General features: G+C 38.1%; 1 protein-coding gene across 4 annotated transcripts in view; it reads right to left on the reverse strand.

The window, feature by feature from the left end:
• Nucleotides 1-4,934: 4,934 nt before the first annotated feature.
• The window catches only part of helz (helicase with zinc finger), a 66,319-nt gene continuing 53,393 nt past the window's right edge, over nucleotides 4,935-17,860 (reverse strand). For all 4 annotated transcript variants that reach the window (XM_057842978.1, XM_057842975.1, XM_057842977.1 and 1 more), the window contains 5 exons: nucleotides 16,962-17,463; nucleotides 16,616-16,871; nucleotides 15,286-15,934; nucleotides 11,624-11,930; nucleotides 4,935-6,157 (listed from right to left, as the gene is read on the reverse strand). In XM_057842978.1, coding sequence (XP_057698961.1) covers nucleotides 5,799-6,157; nucleotides 11,624-11,930; nucleotides 15,286-15,934; nucleotides 16,616-16,871; nucleotides 16,962-17,463 — 2,073 coding nt within the window. In that variant the 3' untranslated portion in view covers nucleotides 4,935-5,798. The remainder of the gene's footprint in view (nucleotides 6,158-11,623; nucleotides 11,931-15,285; nucleotides 15,935-16,615; nucleotides 16,872-16,961; nucleotides 17,464-17,860) is intronic.

Here is a 17,860-nt window from a genome sequence, read left to right on the forward strand (position 1 = left end):
AAGCTGCACTCGACTGTAAGTCGCATGATTCAAAATGAAGGAAAAAAGCAGTTTATAGTCCGAGGATTACAGTACATTTTTCTCAAAAAGTTACTCAAGTAAATGTAACTGAGTACATGTAACACGTACCCACCTCTGAAAATAGGTCCCAAATTTAAGACATTAGTCATGTGCAGGGGTGAAAGTGGGCGGGAACGGTCAGGAACGCAGTTCCTGTATAAGATTCAGGGCCGGAACGCAGTTCCGGTATAAGATTCTGGGCCGGAACGCTGTTCCGGTATATGGTGCTTTGATTCCGAAAATATGACGGCAACTGTCAAAACGCTATGTAAAAAAAATAAATAAATACAAAGCTGCCACACATGCATTTCATCTCCAAGAAGAAAATAATCTACAAACATCAGATTTACATACACAAGTATTAACAACAAGCATAATAAAGTGCTTGTGTAGCGTAATCCAGTTCCACCGATATTTATTATTTATTTTATTCCACAGACGGCATGGAGGTTTCCCCAGCTGCTGCAGTTATCAGAGTCAGACGATGACGAGTCACGTCAATGTGTGAATGCAGGCAAAACGCCTGGGCTCATTTATCCGTTCAATTGGCTGACATACTGACATGTGATCACCAGACATACCCTAATTTTCGCACTATAAGGCGTACTTGACTATAAGCCGCACCCCACCAAATTTGGCACAAAAACGGCATTTGTTCATAGATAAGCCGCACTGGACTATAAGCCGCAGCTGTCCTCACTGTATCATGGGATATTTACACCAAAAGATATTAACCGGTACAACCTTATTTGACAGCGGCATCATACGACCGACTGTCACAAGACCAAATGAACCATCATTAAACTTTGAACCAATTACTGCAAAGCTTTACTGTTTCAAGAAGCTTCATTTGGCCATCACTGCTCCCTTAGGGGAGACATTCAATCTCTGCTGCCACCTGCTGTTGACTGTTGTCATCCAACATGCCTCTTAGCATGCATTGCAGTGCTACAGATGTAAATAACAATCAAAAATCATGTTCTGTGCTAAATATTTCTTCAGTTACTGTTCTAATTGTTTCATGAATTGCTAGTGATGGTATTCACTAACACTTTGACAGTGGTGCCATAAGACTGTCATTACACAATCATAATTATGACATGTCTCTGTCCTGAGCATTCATGAATGCTTATAACAGATGTCATTAAGTGTTATCCGGCAAATGATCTCAACTTTTGAATGGATGCAAAAGATCCAAGATGGACAAAAATTGAGTTAGTGACAAAATTTGGCAAATGACACTTAATGACATAAGCATTCAGTAATGTCCATGATAGTGTCATTTCATAATTTTGATGATTTTATGACAGTCTTACGACACCGCTGTCAAATAAAGTGTTGCCTAAAAAAAATCAACAAATAAGCCGCACTGGACTATAAGTCACAGGTATCAAAACGAAGGAAAAAAGTAGCGGCTTATAGTCCGAAAATTATGGTAGTTAGCTCTGATTGGTTCAAATGTATATGTTTTCTGAAACAGCAACAAAAAAACAAACAAACAAAAAAAAAGCAACAGAAAATGGATCAAATCTTTAAGAGCAAGGAAAGAGTTAAGGCGGCTCATTTATATTTAGTTTTATTTGCACATATGGGGAGGTTCAGAACACCTTAGCTGTCAATGTGCACTTTGCACTTATATTTCTTCATTTATGTTAGGCTACTTATTCATTTCCCTATGACTTAAAAAAGTCCATGTTTGCACGATCTTTGAAATATATTCCATTTCACTGTGCATAATATGTCATTTGTACTTATTTTTCTGAATGTATGTTACTTATATCTTTATTTAAATAAAAAACAACAACAAATGTTTACATTATCTTCCATTTTAATATACATCCTATGTTCTTAAGTGGTTAAAATTGAGATTTGGCATTTAGGATGAGAGGAAATGAGGGAAAATAAAAATTAGGAGCTGGAGGTTGGGGTTATATCTGTTTGTGTTAACTTTTATTTTGCAAATCATTGAAAAAAATACAATTTTGAATGAAAATCTGTTTTTTTATGTATTATAGAAATAACTGACCAAAACAGTTTTCTTTGCATTTCAGTAGTTTTGACCCCCATCCCTCCCAAAAATAAAAAATAAAATTTCTGGCTCCGTGGCGACCTTCACGCCAGGGAGTCCCGGCAATAAAATCTAACCACTTTTACCCCTGGTCATGTGCGACGGATGATGACAAAGAAAAAAAACAAGCAAGTTTCAATAAAAACACTTTAATAGAGAAACAAATAAAGTAAATAACCTTTAAAACACAGTCTAAATCCTTTATTATAACCACCATCAGTTGAAATGGAGAAGAGTTAAACAGATCTATTCAGTACTTTGAACCCACATGGGATTAGCCACTGGGGTGAGGGGGTGGATGGACGTGCCAGTGCAGATTCACTGCGGGGAAGAACAGATGAGCGCAACGGGATGACAGAAAGAGATGGAGAAATAGATCTAACACTACCGGCTGGGCCAAAGTTGCTCCCTTCGTGTGCCGCTCACAAATTGCTTGACTTTTGCGTTCTTTCTTCTTTTTCTTCTAAAAAGGCAACCAAATATTACATTTAAAAAAAAAACATTGAACTGGAGGCCAAAACATTTCCAACCAAGAAACCGAAGCAATTTAACAAAACAAAACATAGAATCCCTTCAACTGTTTTTGGCTGCGACTCCATCCCAACAAACACAAATATAAACAATTAGAGCTGGGGAGGCAGGGAAATATTAGCACTATTGCACGTTTATCCCACGAGCTTCATCAGACGCACCAGGGAGCAACCTCAGCTTGAGCCCTGCTTCAAACACACAAATGTACATGACTTATACATTGTTGAATGACATGTTAGTAAAATAGAAGAGCTGGCTTCTGTCACATTGTACACATCAAATACACTAAGAAATTGTAGGGTTGAACAAAAGTTCCTTTTTTTTCTCCACCCACATTTGATACAAATAAAACAGGGATAGAAAATCAAAATCAAACATGACCATGCAAAAAAAAAAAAAAAAATCGTGATTGTACTGTAGTATAGCTGCAATGTGGCACAAAAGTTGGAGTACAGCAACATAAATGTAAGTATTGTACAGAGGGGCAAAAAAAAAAAAAAAAAACGCGCAACAAGAATTTGTCATCTGGAACAAAACTCGAGTACATTTGGACCTACCAAGTGGATTTTTACCCATTGTTTCGAGTCAATTTTTTGCATAATTAAAAAGGAAATTGAATAGCATCTACAAAAATTGAGACGCTGCCCAAAAATTTAGGGTTTGTAAATACCTAGAAAATGCATATTTACATGTATGCGTTTGTTATACCGTAAGTGACAAGAATCGGGACCTCAGCAATACAATGTAAGTGACAACACAAGGTTCAGACAAGGAGGCCCCTTTTCAGATTTTAACATGTTAAACTGCTATATGTAAAAATCATGGCACAGTGGGACGCTCTCCTTAGTTTGAGTCATATTAAGCAAACAAAATAATGCAGCTGCTGTTTCCACTTTTTGTTTTGCGTTATTAATTGGCTATTTCCTTGGTAAAAACAAGCAGTGAACTTGAGAATTGCACTAGCTAGCAATTTAACTATGTAACTTGGGTACAAAAGCAATCAAAACTGGTTCCCAAACTCTGATGAGAGAGGGGAGGAAATATGGTGGGTTTTTGTCAACAAAGAATTAGGGTGTAAAAACTGCTTTTATTAAAACAAAAAAAAAAAATTCAAAAAACCAACTCAGGAAAGCCAACAGAACATTTTTTTTGACTGATTGTGACAGGCAAAAAGTAATAAGCCCAATTCAATTGAAATTAGTTTTTACAGAAATTTCAAAGTGTGCAGTTTAAATTTATTTTGAAGGTTTAAATTTAAGTCTATCCTCTATCTGTCAGCCATTTTGTAAATAGAAATGTCTTAACATTTTCAAATGTTTTCTTTATCTAGGTCACTCAAAGCAAGCAGTCGTTTTTCAACTGATGGTTTGGTTCCCCAGACACATTTTGCAACCTTTTGAAAATGTTTTCAGAAATTTCAAACAACTCTCTGCTTCGGATGGGCATCGAAAAGTGATGCCATTTCCAAAATGGCTGACAAACAGGCTGCAAACAAAATCTTTGTTAAAAATAAAAGTACAATTTAGGTTAAAAAAATGCAGCTATCTTAAAAAAAAAAAATAACCATATGGACTCACTAGCTTTAAACTATTCTTAAAATGGTTCATTTCTGCCATCTGCTGGTGGTTGTGTGTCAATAATATTGTTTCCCAGCTTGAAGTGGTTGAAGCATCAAACGCTTCCCACCTCTGTTGAAAAACGAAATTGACAATTATACTCATAAATGGCAGTGAATTGAGCAATTCAATCTTAGTCAAATGTAATGATCAAAAAAAAAAAAAAAAAAAAAAAAAGCCCCCCGCCCCAATTGTTTTTTTTTTAAACCAACCTGGGCTCATTACTTTTTGACTATTTAAAGAGCAATTGAGTGAATTGAAAGAAAACATGACTAATGAATTTAGCTTAAGGATGGCAAGCTCACATTGTTAGATTGTCGTATAGGGAAAAGTACCAAAAGTGCATGCTACAGTCTGATCTCCGCTGCATCCAACAATACGTTTTCATCACGTCAGTGTTAAATTGGCGTACTACTGGCAGTGACACCACTCTGGCTTTAGCGCCCCCCCTGTTCACATACACAAACCATCACAGGACTGCAACATTCAAAACCTTCTCGTCCTCCTACGAATCGCAGGATTCATTTCCTATTTCGATTTCCTATTCCCTTTATATATTATCAGAACTTTAGACATTTTGATTCCAACCAGAACTGCCACGACTACGATTTTACCAGGAACGAAAAAAAAAATAAACACGCACACCGATCAGTGAGAGGGATTTTGCTATAAAAAAAAAAAAAAATTGCACTGTAATTTACCCGATGATTAAAAAATTAGTAAAATTTAAACCACTTTTTAAACCAATACTCCCATACAATGAGCCCAATGATTATCTATTTAAGACCCCCAAAGAGCAATAACGTAAATAAAACCATCTATACATGTGAAACATTTGAATTAGCAGGTTGTCAAGAGTGTCCGACATGTCAAAAAAATCATAGCAAGGGTGTACAATACAATAATTTAACGACTTGTCTGTGGCGAACAATTCAGTCATTTTATTTTTTTGAATGTACAGATTAGAGGAAACATCTACTTCTATACACTTCTCCATATTGATCGTGTGTCAGCTGACCACTTAACTTTTGACCATTGCCACAACTAGAGTAGAACAAACAAAATAAACAATCAGGTGAAAACAACAAACTTGACAGAAATGCCAACACGTGTGTTTAGTAACCAGCAAAGCCAACTTCAATATGGAAGTAAAATTGCAGGGAACCTAAGTGGTCAACCATAACCTCTTTAAAACTTTTAATACTTTTATTTTTTAGCATTACGTACATATACAATTGTAGATAATATAGGTATATATGTTCATATATACATAATGACTATGTATATATACCAGTAATGCAATTATATATACTTGTTTTCTTCACAGATATGTGAAACAGGAGTAACGGTTACAAATAAAAGGTTTAAAATGGAACAAAATGCAGATAACAAACCTACTGGTAGAAACAATATGTAAATGAACTCTGCACTATTTTTTTCTGATTTTTTTTCTTTTTTTCTTTTTTTTTTGTTGTGGTTATTTTATGTTTTTGTAGTATATAACATGGGTCTGAGAGTGACACTCATTTGAAGTAGGAATAGTAGCCATTGCTACCGTTTGAACTTCCAATGCTGAGCTCCTGTAAGAGCGAGAGTGGATCGCTGTTCTTCTTGGCCTGCTCGGGGCGAATGGCTCGTGGTTTGGGCGGCGCGCGGAGAGCGCTGGCGTAGGACATAGTGGGTGCTTTGTTTAGATTTGCAGCTGCCTGAACAGGCTCTACGGGAGCCTGCGCTGGCTGCTGCTGCTTGTTGTTATTGTTGGGCATGAGGGGAGGGAACTGTCCCAGGTGCTGAAGTGAGTTGAGAGCGTGGGGGGGTGTCTGCTGGGCTGCCGGAGACTCCGCCTTCACCTGCCCTTCCATCTGACGGAGGGCCTTGGAAGCTGTTAAACGCACAATGAGAGTATTGTCATTATACAGAGCGAGCTAAGACTCCAATGTCCAATTAGTCCAGATTGGAAAAAAACAATAAAAACAAAGTTACTTCAACTTTTTGGCATTGTTGTTTGCATCAACAAAGCGGATAAAAAACATTTTTCACTCATTCACTCCTAGCCATTTTCACCAGAGCAAGGCCCTTCGCTCCCGGCCGTTTTACTGGATTTTGACTGATTTTGCAAGGCCCACAGAAAATTCTGCTCTATTGCTATATAAACATGGAACTAGGGCTGCAGCTATCGAATATTTTAGTAATCGAGTAATCGATTGAAAATTCTCGGCTAAATAATCGGAATAATCGGATAAAACATTTTTTCAAAGGTAAAGAGCAATTATAAATATACTAGGGCTGTCAAAATTATCGCGTTAACGGGCGGCGATTAATACGACACAATTAACGCACATGCTCGCTCAAACAGATTAAAATGACAGCACAGTGCAATGCCAACTTGTTACTTGGGTTTTTTGGAGTTTTGTCACCCTCTGCTGGCGCTTGGGTCCGACTGATTTTATGAGCATTGTGTAATTACTGACATCAACAATGGCGGGCTACTAGTTTATTTTTTGATTGAAAATTTTACAAATTTTATTAAAATGAAAACATTAAGAGGGGTTTTAATATAAAATTTCTATAACTTGTACTAACATTTATCTTTTAAGAACTACAAGTCTTTCTATTCATGGATCGCTTTAACAGAATGTTAATAATGTTAATGCCATCTTGTTGATTTATTGTTATGATAAATAAATGATAATACAGTACTTATGTACGGTATGTTGTATATATTCATCTTGTGTCTTATTTTTCCATTCCAACAATAATTTACAGAAAAATATGGCATATTTTATAGACTGTTTGAATTGCGATTAATTACGATTAATTAATTTTTAAGCTGTAATTAACTCGATTAAAAATTTTAATCGTTTGACAGCCCTAAAATATACATGAGAAAAAAAAGACATTTAATCCAATTTTGAACCATTTCCAGTCAATCAGTGTCTTTATTTTCGATGTACATTATTGAAAACAGCCAAAAATTGCATCTCAGATGTGACTAGGAAAAAAATTCACTGCTTTCACTCAAAAAACTTCTAGATCTTATTAAAAAAAAAAAAAAAATTCTTACCTAAAAATGTAATTACGCTGGATAACACACATCACTTGAAAGCTATGTGTTTTTCCCATGTGTTTCAATTGAATTTCCATTTGTGTCAAGCTATTTTTAAGCTCTGGTTAAGTTTAAGTTAGTCTAAACTGTAAGTACTGATAGGATTTTGAGTTTTTGCAGTGTTCAAAATAAATGTATAATACCTGCTGTATTGGAGCACATTAGGGACCAGTGCTACTTGGTGTTTTATTCAGCAATGACTACTGAGCTAAAACTGACAGTTAGCTTTGTTATGTTTTAACTTTACACCCTCATCACTCTACAGCGCTGTGTTTTTACAGATTAAATTAAGCCTGTATGTAAGACACGTTAGCCATGCATCGACAGTGGTCATAATCACTAGAAGCCTAGCCCTCCGAAGGGCTAACGTTACGTGAGCAAGTGACAGTAACGTTATATTTATTAGCGCTAAGAAGTATACTGCTTAAAGATGGCAGCTGTTTACTAACACTGCCCAGACGCGGCAGAGTCTGTCATTTCGCATCTAGTCCTAAATGCATGCGATATCTATGAGACGCATCGGACACTACCTGCTACCACACTAGCATCATGCGGGCGTAGTTTTTAGCAACGTCGGCGTAGTTTGTAGCGGCTGTCGGCTGCAGTAAAATTTTTTTTTTTTAATTGCTTCTTCCTCTACGCACGTGACGTCAGCGCGTTGTCCCACATTAAAAGTAGTCCGGGCAAAACGTGATGCTTAGAGCTGGCAAAATTAAATGATTCCTCGAGGTGAATAAAATTACTTGGATCAGTTTTTAAACTCGAGTTACTCGAGTTGATCGAGTATTCGTTTCAGCTCTACATGGAACCCACCAAAAGAAAGACTCGACTCTCATCTTTCAGCAGAAAAAAAGTTAGTAAATATCTTTTTCCATTCTTTAGAAATCAGCATTAGAAAATAGCTGAGTTTGAGCAATTTTCCAATTTCTGAAAAAACAGTGAAATTCAGCTTTTTGTGAAAGCATACATTTCAAACATAACTTTTGACTTTAACACAGCTATTTTTTGCTTTAGTTACATCCCAAACATCTGAATAATGTTTTCCTTTTACAAAATAACAAACAACAAGACAAATAGAGCTTTTGATCGCAAAGTAACAATATATTTACACATAACTAAACTATTGAACTGTTGAACTATTTGCGCACATAACAACGGGGGAGGCTCTCGGCTGCTCCCGGTTGAATGAGGTGGTTCCCAGTAATCTGATGAGTACGGATCAAGATCGTTCTCACTTGTTTCATCATCTTCATTGTTGGTTTCAACCCCGGGGTCAGGAGTAACGCAAGGTGAGCTTCACAGAACGCGTGTGGAACTCAGGTTCCACACGCGTTGTGGCCGTCACAGTCGGTCTCATCAAGATAAGGCTTTTTAAAATCTTTTTTGACGATAGTTTCGTTTTCTTTTCAAAACACTCCTCCAGTGTCGTTTGCTTTTTCTCCCCCGATCATTCTCCACATTTTTCTCAAATTCTCACGCGTCTTCACAAGATCCCTCCAACTTCCGTTTCCTGACTATTTTTCTTCACTTCCCTTCTTGGCCCGAGATGAGTTCTTACAAAATGCGCTACTGCCCTCCAGTGGCCAGTTTTATTGCTTTAAAATGAGTTTTGAGCGTTGTGCATTGCAGTTTAGGTGCAACAGAACCTAGCGATGCCTCTTGGAAAAAAAAAACGTAAAAGACGTATAAATAAGTTTTTGGGACACTGAAACAATTAAAAATGGAACGTATTGATTAGTTTTTGGGAGCAAATGAGTTAATTGACGGACAATTTTTTTCATGATAATGAGTTCAAAACGTGGCTTTGGAGACTAATAATGAAACGAATGCCAGTTTTCGTCAGACAAGACGAAAATGCAATAGCTTCTGTCATATGTTTACAATGTGTGTATGTCATTATGTACGTTGTCACTCATGTGAGATGTGCTGCGCCTCTCCCGCACTCTGCCCACCGGAGTTGGGGAAGTGTTTCAAGCTAAGCTGCCTACGCTCTATCTTGCTTGTATGGAAAAACATGGGAAGATTTGTTTTTTCTTGGCAAGAGAGAATATGAATTGTTTTAGCCTTTAAAGTAGGAGTGGGAACGTCTTGGTACCTCACGATACGATTTGCGATACAAAGCTCACGATAACGATGATCTGACGATAGAGCGATACAACGATTTTCGATGCATTGGTCAGGAAATCATTCTAGGATATTCTACAAAAAACTAATAAACAGAAAAACAAGTTTCTGCTGTGAATTGGAATGAGTTTATCACTAGTAGACGTCCAATCCATTTGAACAGGGAGGGTGGCAGCAAATGAACATTCGTTCATTCGCTGCCATTCCTCCCACTTCAAACGGATTGAACATCTATGGCCGTCAGTGGCAGCCAATGCCAGGCAATGAGTAATTTTGGGCCATTTAAGGTCATTTACCTGTTGATTTTTAGTTACTTCCTGTTGATTTTGAGGTATTTTATGGGTCACTTGCTGTTTATTTTGCGTTACAGAACAGGAAGTGACCTGGGAATAACCCAAATGAATAGGCAGTGACTCAAACTCATCAGGAAATGACCAGTAAATGCCCTAAAATGAAAAGCAAGTGACCTGTAAATGTCCCGAAAATCGGACCGAATGACTGTGAATGCTCTGGTTTTGAATGAACGAACGTTCCCAGTCTAAATGGATTGGGCGTCGAGCACCGCCAATGGCAGCCTTTTTTTTTTTTTTCAATTGACACCTTTTTAAAACGGTATCTCGTTTCTTGACAGGAGTGTATCGATAACCTTTTGGGATACAAAGTATCACAATATACTTTAAAGGGTACCATGGAAAGAAAGAGATGTCATTCTTAAAAGATAAATGTTAGTATGAGTTATAATAATTTGAAATTAAAACCCCATTTTTAACCAGTACGTCGCCATTGTTGTTGACGACGCAATGCATTCTAGGCGGTGACGTCCCTGAGCGGCGCTGCCAGGCTACCACGGTGTCAAAAAAAAAAAAAAAAAGGGGTCATTCTTTACCTACATAAACATGTTGTCGGTTCTGCCCTTCCAATTTGAACCCGAGCGGAAAAGTGATGATCAGCTCACTTCAGTCAGCGAGCAGACATCAATAACATAGGGATTGCATAAAAGAACACACAAAAAACCTGCTATCGCAAAAAGGGAGACACACGATTGGTACGTGACAGTAAATTGGGATTAAAAAAACAAAAACAAAAAACCCGAGATGCAGCCAAACAAAAAAAATAAGGCAATGATGCAACTAGCAACGAAGAATATACAAACTATCAAATCGCAGCAAGTCAATTCTCGGCAAGCCGCCTAAGATCGGTTTAAAGACACTGATGATGAGCTGGAATTGCAGGTACGATGTTGGGAACTCACCCCACAGCTCTGTAACAAAACAATCTGACCAGCAGCAGAATGTGACAAAATCATGCCAGCCGTCATACTAGCTAAGCTTGCTAGCTAACAGAGCTATTCTCCCAGTCTAGCCAAACCGCGTCATCTCCCCTAGCGTGCATTACACGTGTAAATCAAGGCACCCTCCGTAGGTCAAAAGATCTACTAAATAGTAGAGATTTTTTAAATCAATGACAATAATATATGGGTTTCTAATAACATATTTTAGTAAAAGAGAACAATTGGGGCTTATTAGAGCCTACAAGTCTAAGTCCAAGGTTCCCTTTATAGATCTGTGCCGAGTGAGCATCACACACTAAATGTAACTCATCGCGTTGGCATAGTAATCGCGTTAGCCTCAACTTTAGGGTGGCGAGCATCCACTTAAAATGCTCGGGCATCTAAAAAAATATCTATTTTTTTTACATGCAGTTCGTGGCTTCCGAATGGGTTTAATTGTTAATAATGTACTGCTTTTTCTGCTGAGTGTGTGTTATCATAGCAAAGTTGGCGTTGTCTTTTTAGAAGCTCCAATATGTGCACGACAGTCTATGATTATTTGAAATCGTTGGAAACCTTATTTTTGGACTAAAACTTGGAGTAACTGTCGACTAAAATCAAACGAAATTTGTATGAGATTTCATTGACTATAACTCGATGAAGAAAAACACATTTTGGAATGACTAAAATATGACTAAGACTAAAAAGTATTTTTGTCCAAAAGACTAAGAAAAAAATTAAAAGGGCTGCCAAAAATAACACTGCTTTGTGGGTGACCGTGTACTTTGGAGGGTCAACTATGTTAATGCATTAAACAATTCTTGTGAAATAATTAATAATGTGTATACCTAGAAGGTCCCGATGATGTGCGAAGGTCCCACCTCCATTACATGGAATGTTCTGGAAGGGACCTGGACCGCCACCGTTGCTGGGCCAGAGCTCATGTGAGGGGTAGCCGTAGGGGGGATGTGGATGCTGATGTTGTTGCTGCTGTTGTATGTGCGGATGCGGGTGGTCCTGATTCCTATCTCCTGCACAAGGCTGGGACTGCTGGGACATTGCATTGTGGGTATTGGCAAGAGAGGAGGATTGATCTGGGTAGCTGGAGGATATACGCCGCTGATAGAGGGGCCGACCTGGACCTCTGGGTTCATACTGCGTGGATGACGGAAGAAGAAAAGTATCAGAAACATCAGTAATGCAATGCTCCATTAATAACAGTATATCTTTTATACTTTTTTGATTTAATCCAATAATAAATTTGTTTGGTAACATCAAATGCAAGAGTAAAGATGTGCCAGAAGCAATTCAATAGCAATAGATTATTTGGGGGAAAAAACTGCCTTTGACAAATTTTAATTATATACAAATTTCAGACAACCATTTGATTTTTAAAAAATAATTATTATGATTTTTTTAAAGCAATATTGTATCAATTTTGTGAGGGAAAAATAAGTATATACTACACAAAGTAATGAAACTAAACTGTTATTCATATTATGTAAATTTATTACAATTCTTTAGAATGTGTAAAATTATTAAACGAGATAAATCAGTCACAGCAAAACTTTTTTTTTTTATTTCAACGCAACATTAAAATTACTATCCATTATTAATTCATAAATATACAGTACGCAAAATTCCTAATGCTTGAAAAGTTGCAAAATATTCTATGTATGTTGGTGTTATCGTTTTGCTAAAAAAAAAAAGTCAGAAGACTGCTCCTACTAATACTTTTATATACATTTTACATGTATTAGTATAAAATGTGTAAAATACACATTTTCAATTATGCTTAATCTAATACACCACTTGTCAAATAGTGGGGTGCCCCAAGGGGGCGCATAGCGATGCCGGGGGTGGCGCATGTGACCTTGGGGTACTTTTTTTGCTGTCCTAAAATAAAGTGTAATTGCATATCCATTCAGTGGGTGGCAGTGGCGCTCTGATTTTCAGAGTGTGTGCAGTATTTTCGAATCAAACAAGAGCACACAGCAAAGAACAAAGAAGAAATGACGAGCTCAGACGAGGAAATATGATGTAGCATATGTAGCGTTTGGTTTTTGGCTTTCACTTTTAATACAGAGGAAAGATCAGTCTGTTTACTGTGTCTAAAAATGTTTGCAGCTGACAGAAGAAAGCCAAATCAAGTAGCCATCACTTCAAGACCCCAATCACATCGATAAGTCGCTTGTTTTTTTTTTCCAGCGAAAACGTGCCGAATATTACCAACAATTGTCCCGCTTTATCAGTGTTACGTCCGTAAACCGTAACAGTATTGTTTTATCTTGTGTTGTGTAAATATACTGGACTGTCTCAGGAAATTAGAATACACAATATTCAAATTTTTTGAGACAGTCCTGTGTATATATACAGGACTGTCTCAGGAAATTAGAATACACAATATTCTAATTTCCTGACTGTCTCAGGAAATTAGAATATTGTGTATTCCAATTTCCTGACTGTCTCAGGAAATTAGAATATTGTGTATTCCAATTTCCTGAGACAGTCCTGTATATATACACAGGACTGTCTCAAAAAATTAGAATATTGTGTATTCTAATTTCCTGAGACAGTCCAGTATATAAATATTTATATACAGTCTACACAGTATATATAGTCTATGCTACAGTTATTATTCTATGTGTAAGTGTGTGTGCACTCTATAAGGCAGCTTTGAATTTCATAACATGTGTAATGACAATAAAGGCATTCTATTCTATTCTATTCTAAACCGGCGAGCACTGTTAGCATCATATAAGGTGGCATACCAAGTTGCTCAATGCAAAATAACACCACACTATAGCAAAGGAGCCGGAGCCGGTACTGCCTGCAGCAAAAATAAAAACGGTCCCTCTGTCCAATTGTGCTGTCGTTTTTGTACTATTAGTTTTTGTCTTTTCAAATTGTTTGACATATTGTCCTCATGAGTTGATGTTGCTAATCATTTGAATGTATTATCAATTTTATTTTTTTCAGTATCAAATGGTAAAAAAATGGACATTGAGTATATTTTTACCGTTTGGATGTGACTTTTTTTTTTTAATTCAGGCAAATTGATGCGCTTTAAGTCTTTTCTGTTTCAAACAAAACTATTTTAATATAGTTATACTTTGTTGTAAGTTGACGTTAGGCATGTGCCGGTATGAGATTTTGACGGTACGATAACCGTGAGCAAAAATACCGCGGTTTCACTGTATTACGGTATTGCTATTTTGAGATGTATGGGTTAAAAAAAAAAAAAAAATTCTATTGAACAGGAATTTTTTTTTCAGAACATAGTTGCAAATTGGAACATGAATATATTGTTAAAATAAATAAAATATCAATTAAAAAAACTAATATTTTAAATAAAATTAAAATACAATTTATACACCCACAGCTCAAGTTGCTCAAGATTAGAGCAAGAACAAAACAATTTCTATAAAAAAGTAAAAACACTTCTAAATAATTTAAAAAAAAATTATACTGCATGACTTTGTTTTGAAGGTGGAAAAGCTCAAGTGAAGTTTTGCCATTTTCAGCCACTGTGTCAACTCTAGTCTACATGTCATGCCTTTGTGTTAAAAAGAACATAAATAATTTATGAGTTAATAAGTTAGTTAAAAATGTATAAGTTAGTTAAAATGTCAATATTGTTGTGGAATGGTTTCATCTAAAAAAAAAAAAAAAAAAAAAATTGGGAGTGTGACTTCTCCTTGATCCAGCGAACGTGGATTTGTGCTTAGGGCAAGATCATCTTTCTGCAATTAGCGATCTTTGAGGCTACCATTCCCCCCCCCCCCCTTCATTCAAGCCACTGATTCAAGCGAATCAAGCTTGTTTTCTCACTCTGCGGCTGTAAAACTCGACGAAGTTGCTCTCCCAGCTAAACCTAGGCTAACATTCGTCTTTGTAAGCTTTTATTTAGTTTGTATATCGAATTTGAAAGGAAATTGTGTGTTTTGTTTTTGGCGAACTTTTTCCATGGTGCCAATCTGTTGAAGCTACTCACACATGGAAAAATACAATTGTACAACGTTTTAAATGTATGCATTTTGTATATTCCACTTACCACGATTTGAGAGCTCAATAAATTGAAATTGAAAGAGTATTTGTTTTTGGGTTCGCTGGCTGTCTAGCCGATAGAGTCACTTTCACACACAGCAACAAACGGGAGGTTGTGAGCGCTGCCGCGCCACGTCCCTTCTGGCTGCAGTTTTGACACATGAAAAATAGCGAATACCGTTCTACGGTCTGACGGAAAATTTTAGTGGTTTTGAAACCGCGACGTTTTCACACCACGGTAAACCGTGAAACCGGTCACCGGCACATGTCTAGTTGACGTATATTGCTTTTTTTTGTTTAATATTAAAAATGACACAATTCAGAGAGTTGGGATTGTGTGTGTGTGTGTGTGTATATGGGGGGGCGGGGCGTCTATGTCTTCCTGGGGGGACCTTAGCAGAAAATAATTGAGAAGCACTGATCTAATAGCATAAATAAATCCAAAGAAATTCTTAACATCTACCTCATCTACACTGTGCAAAGCAGTGGCTGTGGATGTTCTGGGTGACAATGAATGGTAGGCCTCCTGGTCTTGACCATGACTTTGAGATTGCTGTTGTTGATGATGATGGTGGTGGTTGTGGTGGTGCTGCTGCTGTTGTTGTTGATGATGGTGAAGCTGCATCAAATGGACTTGCTCCTGCCTGCTGGGTTGAGCCATGATCGGCACTCCGTATGGAAGGCTATGGGTCTGGTTGTTGAGGGGGTGGTTCTGCTGTGGAGGGCTCCCAGATGCACCTCCACTGTGGGACCATTGGGCCTCTTGCAGAAGGTATTTGACCTGGGATGGAGGGGGGCTGGCAGAGTGGGGTGGTGCCTGATGCGGGTAGCAACCGCTATTGTAAAGGGGACCCCCGACAGGATGCTGTTGCAGAGCTGGGTTGTTGATCACGTTGTTGTTTAGTTGATCGCGTCCACTTTCATGGGGGTAAGTCCCAGGTTGAAATGGGGTGGTGTGGTTTGAAGTGGCAGTTATAGAAGGTGGAGGGTCACCTGAGGCACGGGACTGGCGATACTGGAGGAGGCGAGATTGTGGAGGGGGTTGAATTTCACTTGCTTCCCTGGTTTCAGGGGGCTCCTGCATGGGGATCTCTCTCAGGAGGCCCGTGTACCTGATGAGAGAAATTGTATGTATGCCAGATATTGATGTAAAAAAAAAAAAAAAAAAAAAAAAAAAAAAAAAAAATAGACAAAAACAATAGGGGGAAACAAAGGCTTTTAGGAGGAGGATTCTTCAGTTCATGCAACAACGATTATTTGGGACAATATGAAATCAAAAATGTAACCACGTTTCTATGAATCCCATATTACCAGGGATGAAAATGAACTGCAAGGTTTCCCCCAGTGCTTTATAAGCCTGACGGGCTGCCAGGCTTTGCTTGCCCTCAAAAAGAAAGTATGAAAAGTATACATATTTTAACTGCATTTTAAACTTCATATACAATAAATTTTAAAAGCGCAATGGCGACGTCTTATGGTTGATATGTGAACGAAACTGTCCTAACTCCGCCATTGCACTGAATTGCAATTTAATTTTGTTTTTAAAAAGTATATTTTAAGGCTGTGCCTTTTTGTAAGACTAAACCTTTAATATTGTTAATAAATGGCTATACAACAACAGACCATACATTTAAAATTCCTGTCAACCTATCATTTGTAAATTTGTCTAATTTTTTCAACCCCCCCCCCCCCCAAAAAAAATGGTGGGCTGCCGATGGGCTTTGCTATCACCAGGCTATACAAGTTTCTTGGTAAAACTCTGCACTGGCATAACCCGGTATGTATGAACTAACCTGTTAAAAGGTGGACCAGTTGATGCAGATGAACCGTTTTCATCCTCCATGTTGGCACCAAGGCCCCAGCTACCTGCACGGACCAACTGATGGGGAAAGCGAGTCACAGCTGGCTGAGCTAGCGGGGCAAATTGCTGGGGCAAAGGGAAGGCTACACCCCCAGGGAGGAAAGGGCCTGTTGCTTCATTCCATTGGCCTAGCCTGGCAGCTTGCTGCTGTTGGTTCAGGACCTCCAAAGCCAAAGGACGCCGAAGATCTAAAAAGACATGCCGTTATCCCCAATATGATTGCTTTGTGACTATGTACAGTGATTACATTAAAGAAAAATATATTCAAACCAACTCACCTAGACCATCTGCTTGCATTGTGTCTTGACCATCCTCCCCAAAGCTATTGACTCTGTTGTTGTGTTGTGATAGATTTGGGTGGTGAGCTGCCAAATGGGCATTTGGAGCTCTCATGGAGCTACCCATCTCTTCTGCACTTCCCGATTCTGGAACATCTAAAGTGGGAGACTGGATAGCCCTCGGTGGTGCACCGTGACCACCAAAGAAAGATGCACTGTGGGCTCCACCAGTAGGGAAGGCAGGGCTGAGCTGTTGACTCTGTTGGATCATTGCTGGATGTTGAGGCTGGTTGACCCGATAAGGAAGCCTTGCGACTGGACACTGATGGGGGAGGGCTCTTCCACTTGCAGGATGTGTGGGGAAGGCAGGGTTGGGTGGTGCCAGGTGATAATTGAGTGGTCTCTGAGCAGGAGAAGAATCCTTACGGTGGAGGGTTACATTGGAGAAACCAGCCACTCCGTCATTCTGTGAATCAAGACTTCGACTAGCGTCAAAATCGCCCTGTACAAAACAATGAATTATTGGAAACCATGGATGAATCATGGCTAGGTTTAACCCTTTAACACCTAAGCCTATTTTGGGCGAATTTGCATGCCTTTGATGTTGCCTTTATATTTAAGAAAAAAATGTTCACAACGGCCAGGATGGGTCCCTTTTTTCAGGACACCATAACCTCCATGTCCAATCTGTTGTTTTCTTCACTGACCAATTATAATCAACATTTTGGACCCAAAAAGACAAAAAAAAATCCCAAAATCTTTTTTCAAAATTTGTCATGTTAATGTCCCATTGACAACCAAACATGCTCGACCAACCGTTTTGAAGCTTGATAATATTTATTCAACTTGTTGGCATAAACATTCAATAGAAAAAGATAAGACTGAAAAGTTTTATGTTT

Source organism: Corythoichthys intestinalis, chromosome 8 (assembly GCF_030265065.1).
Source record: "Corythoichthys intestinalis isolate RoL2023-P3 chromosome 8, ASM3026506v1, whole genome shotgun sequence".
In the NCBI taxonomy this organism is placed as follows: Eukaryota; Metazoa; Chordata; class Actinopteri; order Syngnathiformes; family Syngnathidae; genus Corythoichthys; species Corythoichthys intestinalis.